We start from the raw sequence: 21,193 nt of genomic DNA on the forward strand, positions 1-21,193 counted from the left end.
TTCTTTGGGATTTAGTTTTAAGCACGTTAGCCAGGTCTTACTATCACCCGGTGACCATTAAAAGCCACATCTTCAGTCCTAGGATGACAACCCTTACTGAATAGATGAGCAGCGTTGTCACCCCAGGTCAAAAACACTATAACGACTACAGAACACTCCCACCTCTTTATACAGAACAAGGTATATGGAAGGGACATGGATTTTGTTATTCAGAGGAAAGTCATGGGTGAGCTATTAATGGCTGAGGTTGTAGCTTACAATGGGCCATGATACCCGAGAACAAATACCCCAATAGGTAATTGACTTCTTTCCCTGTATCTGATTGGCTTATTTTCCCCCAGGTCAGTGACCCAGAAGACATTGTAGGCAGAGGGTCTACATAACCAGTGCCCGGCTTCCCAGCTCTTCCCCTGCATTCAATCTAATCCAAAACATGAGGCTCCCTTTAAATACAATCACTGGATGAGCCCCCTTTCCAAGGAATTTATGGGTTTTGTATTTCCAGTGATGGCTCAGCAAGAACCAAATTGCTTTAATTAGTGCAGTAATTAGCCTCGTACTTATCTCTACACACCAATCAATTTGCTGCCTAATTGTAACTATTGAGGCAGCCGAGAGTGACGCTGAGTCCATTTTCCATCCTGGAAATGGTTTATTACTAAGCGTTGGCTTCTCTAAGCTGCCTCAGTTATATTATTTTAAAACAAGATCCAAACAGATATAAAAAGTTACAGAAAAGGAAATATACAAGTACACAACAATGGTATCTGATTTGTGCAATCCTGGAAGGGGGAAGGGCAGTGTGCTAAGCCAATAAGACTGCACTACACAGTGCTGTCAGTCTAACACTGGATGCTTCCTGAAAGGGGACAGGGCAGAGGAAGGCTGGAGGGGAGATTTAGAACTGTTATGACTTTGTGAACTGTATTGATCACTATATGTAGTAAACTGGCCCAATACAAATTTCAGCCTCAGAAGGTACAGGAGGGCTTCACCCACCATTTGAGCGGAACCCCATCTATGGACGTCACTTCTACAGAAGGACACCAAAACACCAAATTAGAAAATGCTCAACCAGAGTATTAAATATATCCAAGGCTACAGGTGCTGGGAATAAGTAAGGAATTACATACAGACAAGAGTCCTATGAGATATTGGATCTTCAGGAGGTCTACACTGTTAAAAGCAAAAGCACAAAATGCACTGGATGGGGGTAGACCAACTGCGGGGGCAAAAGGGATGTGATTTGTATTTCTGCCATTATTGGTTATAGGGACTCCATGTTCTGCGGGGGCAGAATCAGTAGGGTCCTTGTTCCCTCGGGTATCTTCTAAGACACTTCCGGGTTCTCTTAATGGCAGATTAGGGCCCCTTGTATCTGAGAAGGGTATGGAGCCCTCATACAGTGGCACACTTTGGACCTTCCTTTGCCCTCCCCTGGGCCCACCAGTAGGGCCTTTTTAAGAGGACGTGTCACCAAGGACATGTTCCAGACCTTTCCGAAGTGACTGCTCCTCTCCATACCACTAAAGAAGGCAATAATTGCCAATATCAGCCAGTGAAACTCACCCCCGACGATTTGGTTCATCACAATCATGATGGGTCCTGATACATTCACTGATGTCTGTACGTCCCCTATTGATATATCTTGGCATCAGCTACAAATACCCCCACACCTACTTCTTCTTCTTCTTTAGAACAGCGGTCGCCAACCACCACTGGTGGTCCGCGGCTCTGACAGTATGCCCCCCAGCGTGGTCCTTCTTACCCTGCTGGGGGGCGCACCGGCCAGAACTGTGGATCATGTCTTCCATACAAATCGTAGGCTCAGGACGGGTTCAGGCATCATGACGTCAGTTTCTTCCCCTTTGAGTGCAACACAGCTCCCCGCACATGCTCAGTCCGGAGTCCGTAAATTTAGTGGTCCAAAAGCTCGAAGAGGTTGGCGGCCACTGCTTTAGAACATTCTATCATTATTTTATTAGCAGTTTATTTTACTCCCTGGGACATCAGGCTGGTAAAAACAATGTGCTGGGGCAGCTGTTGGGAGCTCGGTTCTTTCATAGGAACCCCTCCAGAACTACATCTCCCAATACAGTCCTTTCCCCATGGAGCAGCTCTTTCCAAGCTTTTGACCAAAGAGGAACCCTTAAAGATTTTACAGGTCTCAGGGGGGTCAGAAGGTAGTGCCGTTTACAATGGTGACCAATAGGAAGAATGCTCTCATAGAATAAGGAACGGTGAAAGAGATCTTAGGTGTCATGGTATTGACTTATACTTGGAAATATTCAAGCACCGTAAAATCAGAGGTCAACCAGCTGCAGCTCAAGGAACCCATAGAAACCTCTGAAGGTACCCTAGGTGTCTGCAGAAGATCTTGAAAGTCAAAGTAGAACATTTGAAGAAACAGTGCGGTGGAGAGTGGGTCAGGGAAGGATTGCTGTAGTCCAGCAAGCAGGCATGACAAGGTTTGTGGGAATTTCAGTGCTGCAGAGGAACTGTGTTGTCGGCCTATACAGGAAGTTGGGTGCACACTGGATTTTGTGGCTTGCAAGGATAAAACATTGAGAAATGTCCACGTATTGCAGAAATAAGTCTGTTCTTTCTATGTTACTCCCCAACATAAGTTCCCCCATAATCAGATCCATTTCCCTTCCTGCAGGCCTTGCCTTCCATACTGAGGACACGGAGTGTTAAGTATACACTTAGCTATGTGATTATAACCAGCACATGTCATGACCTGACCAGATCATCAGATCCAAGGCACCAGCGGAGGAGATTTACCATCTTATTGTATGATTACATTACAACAGAGCTGAGGATTTCATTCCTGGGGGAGCAGACAAAGGATCAGGACCTGGAAGAGCAGCTGCTAGGATATTATGACAGCTAAAGAGATGAAACAGATTGAGGAGATCAAAGATCTGTAAATATACTTAAAAGATGACAATCTAATGACTAAATTACAGGGTTACATAAAAGGAGAAGCTAAAGACTTTGTAGGGGAAAAAATTGACTTTGAGTGAATGTGCACAATGCAGAGCAAGTCCCTATCCCAGCCTTTCTAACATGGGGAACCATTAAAAAACCTTTCAGGTCTCCAGGGAACTCTTTCTATAATAATAATATCTACAGCTCATTGTATATTAGTGTGGTGGCCAGTGGGAGGAATCCTTCTTACATTGCTAATCGGTAGGAAGAATGTCACCCTTAGAAATAGCCAAAAAAGATAATTGGTGTCTCTTAAACTGGCCTGAGGTGCACATTGCTCCATTTTAGTAACTATTTTGGTTCCCTCTCTTCAATATGTTAATGCCTAAGCATATATAAAAGTTGTTTTCAGGAACTACTTTTGTAGAACAGTGTAGGATAAAAGGCAGCAGTTACCGATTTACGTCAAGCAATTTAAATGTCTAGTATGAAATATGATATGATCCTGTTTTTGCCACAAATGGATGACAATTGACTGTCACATGACCCTCCCTGCACCAAAAAACAGGGGGTCAAATTCAGTGCACATTGATTTAGAAAGACATGACTGTCACCTAGTGGACTGACATGGTAATGTTTTGCTGCAACCCTGCCAGGTTTAAACTGTTTCTCGTGGATCCACAAAGGACACCAATTATCATTTTGGTTATCTGTAAGGGTGACTTTCTTCCCAATGGCCAGCAATGTAAAAGGCATTCTTCCCATTGATCACCATGCTAATACTGATAGTTATTATAGAAGGGGGTCTCTGATGTTCTGAAAGTTATTTCAAGGTTTCCCCCATGTTACATCACCTAAAACAGGGGTGTCAAGCTGAAACACACAGTGGGCCAAAATTAAAAACTTAGACAAAGTCACGGGCCAAACTTGATACTGAAATAGCACCACTACTACAATTTCCTGTGTCAAGAAAACAGTCCAATACGGGGCCACGCATAGGAAGTGAGGCTGCTGGTCTGTAGACGCGAGTGATGCCGCTACTACAATTCCCGGCAATACTTGCGTCTATAAAACAGTCCAATGCGGGGCCATGCATGGTCAGAGAGGCCGCTGGTTTATACACACGAGTGATGCCAGGAACTGTAGTAGCAGCGCTATTTCAATGCAGCGGCGGGCCAACTGCAAATCATATTTAGGATTCCTTTGGGGGCCAAAAAAAAAGGGCCATTGCAGGCCACATTTGGCCCGCAGGCCACAGTTTGACACCCCTAAGGTACCACAATTTAATTGAATCAGGTTGCATATAACCTTCCAGCTTTGTGCATTTTTTTACATTAATTAAACATTTAATCCCATATTTTCTGCCCCTAAAACAAAGTATATCTAAAGCCAAAAATCCACATAAAGAGAAAGGAATGTCTCCTTGGGGGGATTCCAATAACTTCCAGTCCTGGATACAAAAGCAGCTCCTCGTAGTGTCCCTATTGGAATGTCACCCTTACAGATAACCAATTGGTGTCACCTAAACTGACCTGAGAGGCACAAACTGCTCATTGCTCAAAGAACACAAAGCTACCGCTGGAGGAACCCTGATTAAGGAACACTGCATTAAAGTTTCTCTAGTTTGGGAAGTTTGATGTTTAGGAACTCATGTCCTGCACAGACCTCTAACTTCAGCCCCATTGAAATGAATTGTAATGAGCATTGTAAGTCAGATCTTCTCATCTGACATGAATACCTATAATGTTATGAATGTTCTTTAGGCTAAAATGACACAAATCCATCCACATGGCCACCATGCAAAATCTTCTGTGAAGCCATAGAACCTCAGAAGGGTGGAGACTGCCATAAATGCAAAGTGGTCTTGGCTTGGGTTTGGAATGCCTTTGGGTTGAATGTCCAACAAGCGGATACAGGTGTGATAGTCAGGTGACCACAAGCCATATATTGTATGTAGTCATTTTGCAACCTTGTCTTCGTGCTACACAAAAACAATACAAAGCCTTTTCCATCATGACCCCCTCTAAAACACTACATATGGATACCATATAGTAATAAGCATGGCCACCCGAGAACAGGAAATGTCTTGGAGGCAGAATTTCCATACTTTTCAATGAAAAAGTATTTTAAATAATGAATGCAGCCATCAAATCAAAGAACTGATAAGCTGCAAAGGATACAATTTTTGTTCCTGGGGTTACGGAAATTTTAACAACAATTACCATGCATCCAGCAGATCCCAATCAATGCAAGTGCACATCATCCGAGATCATGGGAGTAACAAAACAAGGAAACATAAAAGCAAAAAGGTTTATTAATTGCATTTTAGCTGTTACAAAAAATACAAAATATTTTCAGGTTGAACTATCTTACACATTGAATACATGATATTTATCATTCTTAGAAAACAAAATATTCCCAATAATACAGTCACAGGCGAGCTGCCATACACCCAAAATGCATTTTAAGGCGCCCCAGAGCAACCTCCACCCACAATATGACACCACAATAATAATAAACCTACATACATTGGATCCGGGTGGGAAGTGACACCGATACCAAAGTCTTCTCCAAGGTTTCCTTGTTGGGTTTAGGCTACCTCTGACAAAGCTTTATTGTAATTGCCCACATTGGTTTATTTTAAGTTATGGAAAAACTAAAGGGAAAATGGCGGATAATTTGTAAGTCACAGTGATTAAAATGGGAACTGTTTTAAGGGTCCTCAAACCCTTCTGTGATCCAATTCACCAATTCAGGAGCCAATGGGGAGGGGAAAGCTGGCAGGCAGCAGGAATGAGAAGTAATTTCTTGGAAGAGCAGGACAATTGATGCCGAAATCCAGAGAAATATTATAAAGCCGTTATCTACACAATGCAGACTTCCCTTTCTAGGTGAGGATATAAGAACCTTATTGCCTATATCAAAACTGTGTTAAAAGAGTCCCTGTCATCACACCTCTCTATGTACCAAATTCTCCCATACGGTTATATGTGAATTTTATGTATTTTACATATATTATGTAGCTGTAAAAGCCCCCCTTGGTGCAGTCATCTGCCGTGACACTGGTGCTGGGTGCTGCCATCTTCAATGTGATGCCAGCAGTCTAGCAAGTTCCTAGCCAGTTCAATTGCAAATAAGCATTTAGAGTACTTGAGTCCGGTGTTTTTCTGTAGTTTAGGTTGGTGACAGGTTCTCTTTAAGTTACAAAGGACATTGCTGATTAGAATTTGAATTTGGTGTGTTAAATCTCTCCTGTTTTTTTAAGTTGGTCCCTTTTGAGAATGTTTTCCCATCAGGACAGGAAGGAATCTGAAATCTTTCCAGTGGGGTCACTGATTACACCAAAACGCGATTTGGTAAAGGGTTCGGACCTCTCAGGTTATTACGGTCAGTGCCTTCTAGGTACAGACACGTCTATTCCCATTACTTCCCATCCTGCTGTTACCGGTCCAGGAAACAATATCTTCCTGACGGGGGACACAGAAAGTAATAAAAACTTTATAAAATTACACTTTCCAGGTCTTTTCAAGATTAAAAAACTTGTGGCTGCCTTACAAAGTAGTCAACGTTAGGATAATTCTTTATACAATGTCCAGTCTAAAAACCCTTTTTTGAATTTGTTCTCAATAGCCACAAAAAATAAAGCTACTATGAGTGCATTGGAAGCCAGATATGTCCTTGTACATCATCAGCGAGCAGCAGTGACCGGTCCTTATTACAGGAAGTTACTGCACATATGGAAGAAATATACAAATCTCACCAAAATCAAATAAAAATACACACGCCTCTTGTATTTACACAATATTATCATAGATTTCAGCTTTCAATGCAGCATATTGACACGTCATTCACACAAGTGTTTTTTTCACACTAGGCCTGTGTGCCACATACTGGCTAGGAAAGGTCCTGGAGTGCACTGCATAGTTGCAGCAGCCAAATGTGCAGAAATTACCAGAAAGAAGCAGTGCTGATCCTTCTTTATTTGGGATAGCAAATGCTGCTGTGTTTGTGCTTTTACAAACAGCAGAAATTACATTGTACAAAAACTGAAATCATCTTATAATATGTTGTAATAAAGTAATATTAATACAGATTTATTGGAGTTACTCTGCGTGTCCTGGTATGGGGAAAGGAAGACATGACAGCCAGGCAACTAGCGTTTTAGGGGATAATAAAGAGTAAGGATTGTAACAAAGTTTTATTTGCCTGGCTATTCGAAGTGAAGTGCATTGCAGCTATAGCAGTATTATTTACATGGAGTACACAATTTACAAGCCCAATACCACCAAAAGCCGACTGCTAATTACACAAAGCTTACTGTTCTCTGCCTTAACTAAGCAGCTATGCCCAGAAAGACAAATCTTGTGTGTCCTTTTGACCCTTGGAGCTATGCTGGCCATTACACAACTATCAGTATGGCAATACACCTAGGAAAGTCTCTGCTGATAACCAAAAGAAAAAAAAATAGAACACCATGGTCCTCGTGGTTGGGGGCTCATCCGGGATCACTAACCTAATGCATTAACATGAAGATGATCATGTAGAGTACACAGTTTATTATAGGCCTTACCAATTTCCCAATACCACCCAAAGCATATCCAAAAAAAAAAATATACACACACACACAGGTTGACATTCAAAAACCCAAAAGCACACACGGACATCTGGCACAGTTCCGGATAGCAGGCAGCAGGGACGTCTCAATGTGTATTTAGTATAGCAAGCAAGACCTAACAGCTGTTTCTGCAGAACAGCGCCATCAAAACATAAGGGGCCAAACAGTGTACTACAGTCCCTGTATTGAAAATGCGCTCTGAATTTCATGCCAGAAAACCGAAGGAACCAGACTCTCAATGGCCGGATTTTCGATTGTCAACCTGTATATATATTTGGCTAAAATTAGTTAATGCACACTGTATATTGTTCCCTGCCCTAACTTAACAGCCATTCTTAGTAGGAAATTTGCTGTGTAATAAAGTGAACCCGAGAGCTTTGCTTGTCACAACACAACTATCAGTAATGCAATTCAGATCAGGAAGCTCCCTGCCGAAAACCAAATAAAATGAGGATCCCGTGGTACGCGTGGTTGGGGGCTCGTCCCGGATCTCTAACCCAATCTATTAAATATGAACGTGAATGACCAAATCAGAAGGCAATCTAATTCTGTGGAGTGGGTACAGGTATAGGAAAACTAATATATTTCCTGTTCACAGCCCTCATATGACAGATTCAAGCCCCTGCTGTTCACATTATGTTAGGTAATTATTGGTTATCAAACATACAACCTCTGGAATACTGGAAGTGGAGAATTAAAGTCTACAAGCTAAACAAATGGCAAAGCAGCCAGAACAGGTGTAGGAAGACAGAAGCAATGTACATAGACTGTTATGTACAGTAATACTTAACCATAGGTGCAGAGCATTGCATAAAACAGTGTTTTCACCAAAGAGATTATGGTCTATTGAAAAGAAACAGTATGCAAATCTCTCAAATACTAATCATTTTTTTTAGCAAGAGTCTGTCGTTCCAGGCCTTGGTTTAGGAGAGACAAAGTCTGCAAGTCTGACTAAGAGGACAGAGACAACCGAATTCCTGGGCCCAGGTCATGTGGAGGAACTGTATCTGGGGCAGAATGTCATGACCGTTCTTCGGTAACTTTTCTGGCTGAGAAATGAAAACAAAAAGGTCACCAATATGCTCCTGTTACTGTGATAATTTTTTAAAGAGACCTAACCTATAGATGGCCCCAAGGTAAGTGACTGACGTGGACAAAAACAATTTGGTTTTTGGGAACCCTAAAAAGTTCTTATCTGTGTCCCGTGGCTTTGTAGAGCTTGGGGTGTCAAAGTCTCCCACCTTACCTGATAGCTGGGGGGTAATGTGGGCAGTGACCTGGTCAGCAAGAAGAGAGAATAATGTGACCATTCATTACCCCTGGAATTGGCAGAGAGGAAAAATACAGGACTATGGAGTAATATACGAGAAAGAGACGAGAAAGGGAAAAAGAGAAGAGAAAATAACAGAGTAGAGAAGAGAAGGGAGAGGAGAGGAACATTTACCCTCACTTCACTGAAGCACTTTGTATTTTCTTTTAAGTTAATAAAGCTTCTGATCACTAATTTTATAAATATAAAATTAAAAAACTGGTGATCTGATTTGCAAAAATGGAGAATAGAGAAGAGAAGTGATGATCTGTTTATCCAATCCAAGCTTCTAAGTCCCTTAGTCTTACAGAACACTAACTATTCTATCTGCTGGATAGCCTCAGGAAGGAACACACCTATTACACAGGGTGCAGGGGTTTAGGATTTTGCAGTGCGTTTCCGGACTCTGGAGAGATCATTCTCTCCCGTTTCCTCATTGTCAGCCGACTTTTTGTCCTGTTCTTCTTCTAACTGTTTAAGTATTCTGGCCGCCTCTGGGCTCAATTTTTCTGAAAAAAAAAAACGTATACACCAATAAGTTCAGTGAAAAAAAGTGGCCATGTGTATGAGTAAAACTTTTTTTTTTTTTTTGCTATAAAATAAAGCTTTTACTCTGAATATCCTTACAGGTCCCATCAATTCTAAAAGAGAAGAAAGAAGGTGTGTCCTTCTGACTCATTTAGGTGTATGTGCACAAGCAATTAGATGCAACGATTAGACTAGTTAGACTGGTTCTCTTTGGGGTGGGGAGTACAGGATCAAACAGCTTGAAAGAAATCCAAAATGCAGATATTGAGAGCATGTTCCTAAATACAGAGGGCTGGGACCTGTGTCCCTTAATGGATTTAAGGATTTTATGTTTGCATACTCCTAGCACATTAGCAAAAACCCGAGGCATGCTGGGAGTCGGGCGAATTATTCTGGTCTACTTTTTTCTTATGGTTTCTCCCTGTCCAATTATCCTGTAGGTGACAGGGACAAGTGAGAAAATATGATTTTAAGGGTCAAATGCTGCATTTAAACAGCAAATGCACATGTGTTTTAACAGATATTTAGAATGTGGAAGGGTAAAACCCCTGCTCCACGGGGGGATTCCTGTCTGTCTTTGAGGCAGAAAGTGAAGGCAATTCTTCCTAACTGGGGCACAAACCACAATAAAAGCACCAAGGAGAATTTTAATCTTCTCTACAATCATAACTACATAAAATTAATCTGGATTTCCAGTGATGAAACAATACATATACACATGGGAACACTCACTGTGGTGTGGGTATCCCTGAGGTCGGTGCCTCTTTGTTGGACACAGGTAATCTGCCACAAACACCAGAAGCTGCAAGAAAGAAGGAACATTATCATAGCAGGCACACAGCATAGATCACAATGCCATCTGCTGTATAGAAAAGTACAAAAACAATAATTTAAACTGAAAATACAGTATTGATTTCTTCTATAAATACAGCATTATGAACAGGGAGGCCGTCCCATCTGCAGATCAGTGAGAAGCTACTCTGAAGGCTCCAACCTACCAATGTGCTAAGGAATCAATGAAATGGCCATGACATGCGATGGTGCATGTGCAACACATGGCAGCTTTAAAAAGCAGGTTCATTTACATTTTGGAAAAACGCCCTGCCTTGCACAGGAATCTTCATGGAGGGACAGTGATGTCATCCTCTCCTAGGTGAAAAACAGGGCTAAGGCACGTATACTCCAAATGTTTTCTTCTTGGATTCTCTAAAGCAGAACTATAGTTCCGTTTGCAAAATTTGAGAGCAGGCAGGCAGGTCTTTATTACAGGTGATGTTCCTTCTGCAATAAAACATACTTACCTGCCTGTTCGATATTTCCTTTTAAAAAAAAATAATAAGACTGAATTATATGCCAGGTATCATGGCATACCCCTGGGCTGCTGTAACAGAATGAACTCCCACTGGCATGTGCATGCGAAACATCACCCTGCTAATCGAGATGGCCAAAGATAAGGTATCCCCAATGAAGTTGGTAGAGCCAGGGATGAAATTGCCTGTCCCTTCTGCAATAAAGGATCTGCTTTCCATTTACTTAAATTTCAGGAGAAGGTGATTTGGGATGGACAGGGGGCAGAGAATGTAGAGAACCTTCCATTTTTCTTTTTATTGAACTTCCGATAGAAAGAGTCAGGAGAAGGACAAGGGGGAAGTATTTTATTTGATTATTTTTAGTTCTTCTTTTAGGTCGCTGTAGGCTATTGAAGCACACAGATCACTTTTACAGTACTTCCTATTCCTATGCATCATCCTCTCTTTGCTCCTAGTATTCTACCAATCACCATCTGGAGAAGTTTAATATAACAGGGCAGTGTCTTGCAAGATCACCGGACTACAGACACAAGGGTGTGGGGTGGACTGAAAAGGGTGAAATCTGTCTGAATCTAACCCCCAACTACAAAAAAATCTTGTGTACTCACCAAGCCCAGAAAGAGGCCTAAAAACAGAGTGAACAATCCAAATATAGCATACGATCCCCAGACTGGAATACCAAGATCTTCAACAAAATATTCATGACAGTACTGCAAAGAAAGAGAATATCGTTCTAAGTCAGGGCATATGGTACTTACAGAAAATAAACATAAATGATCAGAATACATAGATGTATAGAACTGCCATTGCACAAGCTCATCACACAGCTTCAGTCACAGAACTGCTGCTATTACTACCGCTATATCAGAAAGCAATAACAGTTTCAGGTCTGGCTCGGTCTTTTCATGTTTTTAAATAATTTATGATTCCCCCCCACCACAAACTTTTTTTTATAATCAAATATTTAATACAAAGTAAAGGATTTAAAGACCACTATGGGGTAGCTCAGCAAAAGTAGTTTGCTTTGTGACTGACCTGTGTGATTGAAACGTCCAACAGAGCTGTCCTATAAGTGACAAGTCACTGATTTTTCAGTATAACAGAGTGCAGAGAATGCAGAAAACAAAGTGACTCTACTTACCCGAATGTACATTGATAGGTGGAACAGAGTTGACATACCACTCATTCTAGAACAAAAAAAAGCACAGAATGTATAAAGCTGAAGTTTCCTATATTTTGCCTCAATGAGTCCCCCCCTTATCAATATGCTAATCAAATATCAAAATCCTTTGATGGGTAGATATCAGTCTGGAGGAGAAGAAGCTCCTAGGATGGCTGTATTTGATGCAGACCACTTGCAAGTAATGCTGAGCCTCCGAAAGAACTGAAATCCATCAAATTAAAAGAGACGTGCCAGGGACAGTCAAGCTGGGGAGGGAGGGACTAGACAATGCTGGATGTCCTCCGGCCAGGAGAGGAAATGGGTTTCATCCGCCTTGCTGCAGCTTCTGCAAATTGTGAGAAACTCATTGGGCCTGATATTTTAAAGCTCACGAAGACGGGAGAGGATACACAGTTTTATCAGTGAAGTTGGATGATTCAGCAAACCTGGAATAGATTTCCTAAAAATCATTTGCCATTTGTGAGTAAATGTTTTGAATCCTGGACCAGATCCGTTCCAGGTTTGCTGGATCACCCAGCCTCACTGATAAAAGTGTATTCTCTCCAGCCTTGGTGAGCTTTAATAAATCAGACCTGTACTGTGCAGTGAAATCAGAGGAAGCAATGTCAGTCCAGAAGAGGAGCTGGTACATTTGTGGAAGGCTAAGGGGCAGATTTAATAAAGGGGAGGCCAAAGGGCAGATTTAATTAAGTAAAGGCTGGTGAGCATGTTCAAATAAGGGGAGGTTTTGTTGTAATGAGCAGATTAGATGAATGCCATCACACTGAATGCACAAATACAACGTATGCACTCCATCCCGTATCTTTACTTACAGCAGGGAGTTTGGACTGAACCAGGACGATATGGGTTCTAGCGCCTCCCACTCCTTCTCATTCACAAAGCTTATGAAGTCCTTGTGTGTTCTGGCCCCGTGGTATTTGCGGAAAACGCCATCTTTACAGCTGATAGCAAAGACAATAAATAGACAATGAGTTAGCCAAATAGAAAAAAAAAACACTAAAATTACACAATTTTTTGGGAAATGAAACAGTCCCTTTACCCATTCACTATAAAATGACAGAACCCCTTTATCACCCCCACATCTCTTAACACCTTGACCATACTGCTGCACAACACACAACTATCCCATACTCCAGAGTATGGAAGGACATGTGACCACCTCCCTCCACTCACAAAGCAGTACTCAGCATCTAAGCCACCAATCACAGAGAAGCACTATCACATGGGTGCACAAAACGGTCAGCAGCCAGGCAATCAGCCCTTTCAGAAGATCAGCAATGACATCCTCTGATTTACATTTGGGAGTAGATCACATTTCTGTGGTTTTATCATGGAATGCACTGATCTTTTCATAATAATAAAGGTCAACTCTGTTTGGTGAGTTTTACATTTCTCTCCATTAACAAAGGTCAAACAGATGAGTGAAATGATAATGTTTGATTTGTAGGTATGAAGTTTTACAGGGAAATCTATTTTACTGCTAGTGAGGTGAAATTAATATATTCCAAAAACTTTCTGCATTCTGGCAAAGTGACAGGTTCTCTTCTCTTCTTCCTGTCAATTCACCCCCCACTACTTCTTACCTTCCTTACACTCATTTGCAGAGAAGAATGATTCCTGTAAGCAGCACTGACTTGTATCTCTATATCTGGTAGGGTTTCAGCTTTGAAGGAACAATATATCCAAACCTAAAGTCCCAATTAAAGAAATACCTAACTCTCCAGGATACCCAAGCTGCCCCATTCAGGAGAATTTTTTTTGTGTCTATTGCCTGCTGCACTCAGCGGTTCCTCTTATCAGCCTTCCAACACTATGGGATGGGGTAGATCACATGACCAGGAGATTAAACCACTGCCTGACACCTAGTACAGAATTTTAAAGAGGATGCCATGGCAGTGTCACCCTGGTGTCCCCATAGAATAACACAATGCATAAGTGATGTCTGTTCAAAGATACTTCTACTGCTAGAGTCCTCTCCTCCTCCTGTGCCACTGTCTGTTATTTGCAAACCCTATTTAATGTACAGCGCTGCGTAATATGTTGGTGCTTTATAAATCCTATTTATTAATAATAATAAGAATACTCACTGATATATTGTAGGCAGGGCGGTTATAATAAAACGACCACTCAGACCTGTAAAATAATAAGATAAATTACTGGGAATGAAGCACAGTCCTTAGAAATTGAACAATCAAATTTTCCACCATGTTTTTAAAATGTCTATGAGCGGACATTTGATCTGGATGTGATGGCCTCCTTGGACCAAGTGGACATTTGATGGACAATGTTGTCTATGGTAGACGCTGATTTAGATGTGATGGCCTCCTTGGACCAAGTGGACATTTGATGGACAATGTTGTCTATGGTAGACGCTGATTTAGATGTGATTGTATCCTCAGGCCAGGTGGACATTTGATGGACATTGTTATCTACGTCTGACACTGATCTGGATGTGATGGCCTCCTCAGGCCAAGTGGACATTTGATAGACAATGTTGTCTAGGAATGACCTTGATCTGGATGTGATGGCCTCCTTGAACCAAGTACACATTTGGGAGGTTCTCCTATTCTGAAGCATACAGAGCTCGATGGCTTTATTAGTCTATTATTTTTAATGAAGTCTCCAAACTGTTTGAAAAAAAGTTTATGGCGCACAAGGTCTTCCCACACATGTCCTGACAAAGATAACTAGTAACCCATACAGAATGGTAACCTCTGGCTCATGCCTGGTTCCTGTAGGCTTCTGAACTTTCCTCACCACCCTTCTTCTTACACCTGGTAGAATAATGAAGCAGAATTACCTGGCTGAGCCGTAACGTCCACTTTTGCCACGTTGACATTGAGGTCTTCTCCCCACTCTGCAAATTCCTTCCATTCTGGTTGCAGCTTCTGGCAGGCAGGACACCAGGGCGCATAGCTGGGAACATGAAAGCCATTACTATCCAAGAACTGTACACCATGGCACATACAGATTACAGGGCTACTAAGCAAAAAACCATAACCAGGATTTAAAAGAAACAAATATCGAAGCCGACTATTAAATTGAAAGTGTAGGGAGCGAAATGCCTTCACTACCTGGACAGCCAACGACCAGCAACATGCAAGGACAGAGTTTGGAGTTCCTCAATCCTTGTTGTGTATTTTACCTTTTTCTAGTTTATTGACCATCTTGGTGAAAAAAAAAAATCACACCAGAGACATGACTTCCATTGCTCTCAATATATCCCTGGAGATGAAATTCTTTGAGATCTCTTTGTGCATCCTTTACCACAACCTGTAATTTGCCCCATTCACTTGGCTGCCCCTTTCTCCATGTAGCCAATTCAGCCACTGAAAGCAAAAACAATATTTAGCACTTTAAGATAAGAACGAGTTTATACTCAATTGCTAAATCAGTGCTGGCGATTGGCTAAGAATTGGGGCACGGGGAGATAGTCCTCTGCACCATGACAGCTTCAGGGACCCAGGGCTTACCCTGCACCTCCTTTCCACATTTCTGGGTGAATATTAGAAGGGGTGGTGAAGGAAAGCCGAGGATGTGATATAGCCAAGGAAACAAAATGGTTTGCTTCAAATGGATAACTGAAGCTTTGGTACCAGTTGTCCATTAAAGCACCACCCCTAAATAAAGCCCACCTGGTCCAGTACTTTCCTCTGCCCTTATTCCAGCAATCTTAACCATGTGGCCCTGGCCAAAGCCACACAGCATTTTGTATAAAAGTGTCCCCGATTACTTCTCTCCAACGTGTCTACCAACACCGCTGCCAGTTCCTTCATATCGAAAGAACCGTACTGTGCAGGTCCATGACCCAGAGACCACCATAGTACCATTGTACTCTACAGGAATGAACATGGCTGCAGCATGGAGTGCGCTTCTACTTTTACTGATTTCAGACTGGACGGGGCGAGCCAGAACTAATCCAGTGTTCTCCCTGGCCCGTTTAAGCTGGGCCCACCACCCGGCTGTTACTACATTTCAGTCACACTACAGGGGCTGCCACCCGCCTACAGCTTCTTCACACCCAGCTTAAATAATTATCTGGGAGGATATTGATATCTAAAGGAGGAGACCTTCATGGTGCCGGTATACAGAGGACAGGTTCTTCAATTAAACCCCAGGAAGTGTCAGGCTGATAGGGTCCAATCACAGACCTCAGTTCTGATGATTATCTCTAAGGATGATAACAGATATCATTATCACAGAACATGGAGCTGGGAATTCTGGCCAGGGCTCTAATTGGAGCTTTGAGATTCCTAAAAGAATCTCGGAAACTCTGCAGGGATCTCTGAGATGTCCAAAAAACACTGAGATGTCCAGAAGAACCAGGAGATTGAACCGCACCGATCTCCGGCCGAACGCCCGGATCCAATATAGAGGGCAGGAGACAGAACTGAAATTTATAAAGGACCTTGGATCACTAATAAAACTTTGCACGGATCTCTGAAAAAATCAATCACATCTCCGCACAGATCCCCTCCACCACAACTCCACACAGATCCCCCCCGTCAGAACTCCGCACGGATTCAGAGATTTCCAACAGAACTCCATATGGATCTCCAGCAGAACTCTGCATGGACTTTATAAGTATACTGAGCTCTGTTTGAATCTTTGAGATCTCTAATGATCTCTGCATGCCTCCCCCCCCGAAAGTCAGTGTGCACAGCTGGGCCAGCACGAGCCCCTTACAATTTGATCATCCATTCTCCTTGCAGGATTTCGCTCCAGTTGCTGTCGGTGATCTCGATGACGTCACCTTTCCCGGCCAGCAGCCCATCCGGGAGAGCGAGAAGCAGCCCGAGACAGAGAACATAGAGCGGAGCCATGACCGGATCCTTCAGCCTTCCCTATACCCAGCCCGGGCTGATCAGTGAGGAGTAAGCAGACCGGCTTCTACAGGAAGTGCCCAGCAAGCTGTCACCGACACACCCTTTCCATTCCACACCAGGAATAGCCATCAAGATTTGTTGCAGCGACACCTGGTGGACGGAGGCATAACAACTCCACCATCTGCTGGATTAAATTGGTTTGAATTGAAAGAATAAATTCCAGCAAGCACATCAACCAATACAATACAAATATAAGGGCTGAAGTACATGCATAATATTTTTTTATAATTTCTAATAATCCTCTTTGAGATTTGGCTTGAGTTGCACTGCACACACCCATTGCTCTTGACTGACTTGCATTGTCATTTGTTTTTTTTAAGCAATACAATAATGTATTAAAATCACAGCTACAAAAAAAGGCATTTTTACCTAGGGGTTCATTCACACCGTCTTCTATACACGTTTACATAATTACCATGATGCTACAAGCCCCAGGGCCAATGTCACCTGAATTGGGAAGATCTGGGGGCTCACCAGGAACAATCCAACTATGGAGCTACTGGGACACAATGGGTCAGGTTATTGCACAGGGATGCAAAATGACCTTCTAGCATCAGACTCCATGATAACAAGTGACCTGTAGGATGTGGACTGACAGGATCACCAGCTATTCACTTTTTTTAACGGTTTTATAAAAAACAATGTTCATTAAAGGTGAAAAAGTAAAAGTAATCCCCAACTTTAACAACATCAACTTTTATGGATTGGTTTATTTTTTTGACCCCTTTACCCCTTGCTGAGTATATCTATTCCCCTCACCCCCCATGCAATCATGTCTAAGGCCTCTGTCGTTTACATAAATCCTACCTGGCGCCTGGCGCAAGATGATGCACCTGTATTGCAGCACAGCAACAGAAAAAGGAAAAAAATAGTCTGCTCTTCTTGGCATTAGGTTAGTATTTTTTACAACCACCAGACAATAGGAGCATGCAGGCTGTGCACCCCAATAACCAGCATGTCCACACTAGTTAATAATGTTTATCTCTCATTGGCCTACATTTTAAGCATAGTGGACTCCCTTCACTTGTGGCCTTTCTTGCAACCATGAACTCAGGTTAGTATAAAGTAAAAGCATAATACAGGACATTTGCACAGAAATACACATTGAATGTTGTGCACTTCTCAGTACATTCACCCATGTCTATTTCATGCATTGCAAATACAATAAATTACATTCACCAACCTCTAGTTACCTTTCAATTACATTCACTCATCTAAATGCACACAGAATGAATAAACAAGCACTTTCACTGAACAAAATTCCATTCTTTTTAGATGTCATTGGCTTTTGCACTTCACTGGCTACCTGTAGGCGCTATTCACATGTACCCAAAAAGTCTTTTGCAATACTTTTTATACATCAAGCATTATTGTGGTGCAATTAGTTTACAGGTTACAATTATTCTGAATAAATGAAATCCTGGGTTTAGAAGATGAGCTGTGAAATAGCAATGACTCCATCTAGCAGGATCAGTCTAATGCAGAAAAGACTTGTATGTACTCTCACATTTGGCCAGCAGGTGGCAGAAATTGCACAAATTTTGCTTAGCTATTCTTAAAAAGATAAATTCCGAATTATCCCCATAGAATGATAAATGCTGAAACCTAAACCTTTGAATCCTAAAATATAAAAAAACTATAAATTATCTATCTATTAATTTGAAACATGGAATAGTTTGCTAAGTGATTCTAAATGTAAATGCTCATACAATTACAAAAAAAAGTTAAGTTAAAGCTGAACTCCAGATAAAAAAATCATAAATTAATATAGTTTAGTACTCATAATACATCAGGAAGGTGTTCAACAATCACCAGTTTTCTACTTATTTTACAAACATCTCCGCAATCCAGTTTGGTTCCTTATTTATTTTTATACCATTAAAGAGTATTTTAAATTAAAATAAAGGGTTACATTGGATCTAGCCTTGGGGTATGAAAAGAATAAATAAAGTGTTTTTGTATTCAGCCCCTCTATTCCTGCATGGCTATTGCGGCTGAGTTCCAGGGTTGTGTCCAGGCCTTCTGAATTCTCACTAATTATGTAAGTTCAGTTCAGGCAAAGTTACATTTCTCATTATGGACCTTGTTAAAAATCTGGTTATCTTGCAGTAATAAAATTTATTGACTTCGATTCTTTTTGAATTGCTAACCCAGAAAAGATTAGAAGCTGATTTTTCTTTGATTTTACTTATTGTATGTTTGTTCTTGGTCAGCAAAAGAAAACCAGAGACAGCCAGGCCATTACCATTCTCATTGGAAGTCAGGAACTGAAGCTGCGATTCTTCTATTAATTTCCTTGCTTTAATTGCTTTTATTTCTTGGTCTATGTTTGCTGCTTTCCTGCCAACAAATATTATACAGTACAAAATGTTCCAATGATTCTTTTGCAGCCAAATTAAGAAAGGCTTCCATAGTGATACTGGAAGAGGATGCAGACATTTTCTGGTATTTGTAAGTTTTGAGTTTTGTAGCATCTCAAGAACTAAATCATTCAATGCAGAGAAGAAGAGGATTTATTCATCCCCTTCTAAACTATCCAGGGTTTGCATACAGATTGAGTTTTGAATGTCACCCCATTTGGCAGATGTAGCCAACAGTTGTGCAGAAATGACTTGGGGACCCCTAACCCTGGGGAAAGATCTGCTTGCAATCCCATGCCTGCAGAGGGGGCCCTTGAAGGAGTGGCCCTTCCACTACTGCATTGCATTAATGCCTCAGGTCAATCCCTGGCTATAGGAGCCCCTGTTGGCTATGTAGAACCTGGGGCACACTTTGCACTTCCCTTGTTCTGCACGTGTCCGGAGGGTAATGTTTGTTGGGTAAGCACTTGCAACGAGAGCTAGCTAGGGTTAGGGCGGATGGCTGCCAACCCAATGTGCCAAGGGAGATTTCCTTTTACTTCTTGTTGTGTCTCAAGGATAGGAAGTAAAAAATTCCCCCAATTGGGTGGGTCCCAATGGGCAACACACACAACAATACATATTCTATCCAAAATGATCCTATACTTTAATTCTTTCATAATCCAATTATTTATATACCCGGGTAACAATTATTTATAATGTTCTATAAAAGTGAATCATTGATATTAAGGTACAGCATTGAGCTCATGGAATGACGCACGCGTGTTATGAATCATGCATCGTTCTAGAATAAATGAAGAGCTCCTGTCATTCTGTAAGTCTATGGTGCACCAAGACAATAGGACGAAGCTCATACAGCTTGTACTATTATTGTAACAATAGTCTTCCTTAGCTACATGTCAGATTTCCAACGTTTCTACGCCTTTGAAATATTCTCGTTAAAACGTTCAAATTGTTATCCACAGGCCTGGATTGTCGATGGCACTTTTCCCCACTGGGTCTCTGCAGGCAGCCGTGCCGTGGGCTGCACAAACATAACTATTGTTGCTCTGATCGCTGTTATCGGGCTGATGTAATTACGCCAATCTTTCCAGTTTCGGGCATTTTAATGTGTGTCCGGCACAATATAGCATTGTTGTCTTGTTTTCTGTTTATACATGTGGTTTTGGGTTTGGGAAATACACCAGGTAATAAAATAGAAATACAGGAAAAAATGGAAAGCCCAAGGAAAGAAAATAAGGCAGCTTTTGCTGCAATGCTCCCCTTTAATATGGAGTCATCCAACCAAAATGGACACTTAGAATTGTTCTGAGTGGCCAAATTTTGGGTGCCTGTAAATGCTAAGGGTCAAGGATAAATCCAGGCCTGTGGGGCGGTGATAAGATCTGGGGTGCCTATTAGGCAGTGTAATGATCCGGGGTGCTTGTGGATGCAGTTTTAAGACCTAGGATGAATGTGGGGCAGTGTTATGAACTGGGGGGTCCTGTGGGAGCAGTGTTGTGATTTGGGGTCCCTATGGGGTCAGTGTTAAGATCTGGGTGCCTGTGGGGCAGTGTTATTATTGTGGGGCACCTGTAGGGACAAAGCTATAATCATATAATCATATATATATATATATATATATATATATATATATAATAAAATAAAAATAGGGTGTGATGATCTGTGGTGCCTGTAGAAGCAGTGTAATGATCTAAGGTGTTTGTGGGTCGGTGGTATGATCTGGAGTTGCTTGTGGAGACACTGTTATGATCCGGGGGTGCCTCTGGGGGCATTAATTTGATTTGGGGTTCTTGTGGAATCAGTGTTATGCTCTGGGGTTCTTGGGGGGAGGGGGGCAGTGTTATGATCTGGAGTGCCTCTGAGGGCAGTAAAATTATCTGCAGTTCCAGTAGAAGCAATGATATGATCTTAGGTGGCTGTGGGGGCAGTGGTATAATCTGGGGTGCCTGTGAGTGCAGTCTTATGATCTAGGGTGCCCATGGGGGCTAGAGTTATGATCTGGGGTGCCCGTGGGGGCAGAGTTATGATCTGGGGTGCCTATGGGGGCAGTGTTATAATGTGGGGTGCC

General features: G+C 41.8%; 1 protein-coding gene across 1 annotated transcript; it reads right to left on the reverse strand.

Annotated features, from left to right (window-relative positions):
- Positions 1–5,227: 5,227 nt before the first annotated feature.
- On the reverse strand, positions 5,228–16,808 carry TMX1 (thioredoxin related transmembrane protein 1). The gene is made up of 9 exons (XM_072427764.1): positions 16,563–16,808; positions 14,677–14,792; positions 13,964–14,009; positions 12,689–12,817; positions 11,835–11,880; positions 11,302–11,403; positions 10,116–10,185; positions 9,212–9,364; positions 5,228–8,595 (listed from the first exon to the last, which is right to left on the reverse strand). Exons 1-8 carry the CDS (start codon positions 16,697–16,699, stop codon positions 9,234–9,236), a joined length of 777 nt encoding a protein of 258 aa, XP_072283865.1. The 5' UTR covers positions 16,700–16,808; the 3' UTR covers positions 5,228–8,595; positions 9,212–9,233.
- Between the last annotated feature and the right edge of the window lie 4,385 nt (positions 16,809–21,193).

Source organism: Pyxicephalus adspersus, chromosome 12 (assembly GCF_032062135.1).
Source record: "Pyxicephalus adspersus chromosome 12, UCB_Pads_2.0, whole genome shotgun sequence".
Taxonomy (NCBI): Eukaryota; Metazoa; Chordata; class Amphibia; order Anura; family Pyxicephalidae; genus Pyxicephalus; species Pyxicephalus adspersus.

Bases quoted from the DNA above. Each gene is read 5' to 3' on its own strand.
- TMX1 (XM_072427764.1), bottom strand. From the start codon at position 16,699: ATGGCTCCGCTCTATGTTCTCTGTCTCGGGCTGCTTCTCGCTCTCCCG. The intron at 14,010-14,676 runs GTAATTCTGCTT...ATTATTTTACAG, and splicing joins GGACGTTACGGCTCAGCCAG to GTCTGAGTGGTCGTTTTATT. The intron at 10,186-11,301 runs GTGAGTACACAA...TCTTTCTTGCAG, and splicing joins TAGGCCTCTTTCTGGGCTTG to CTTCTGGTGTTTGTGGCAGA.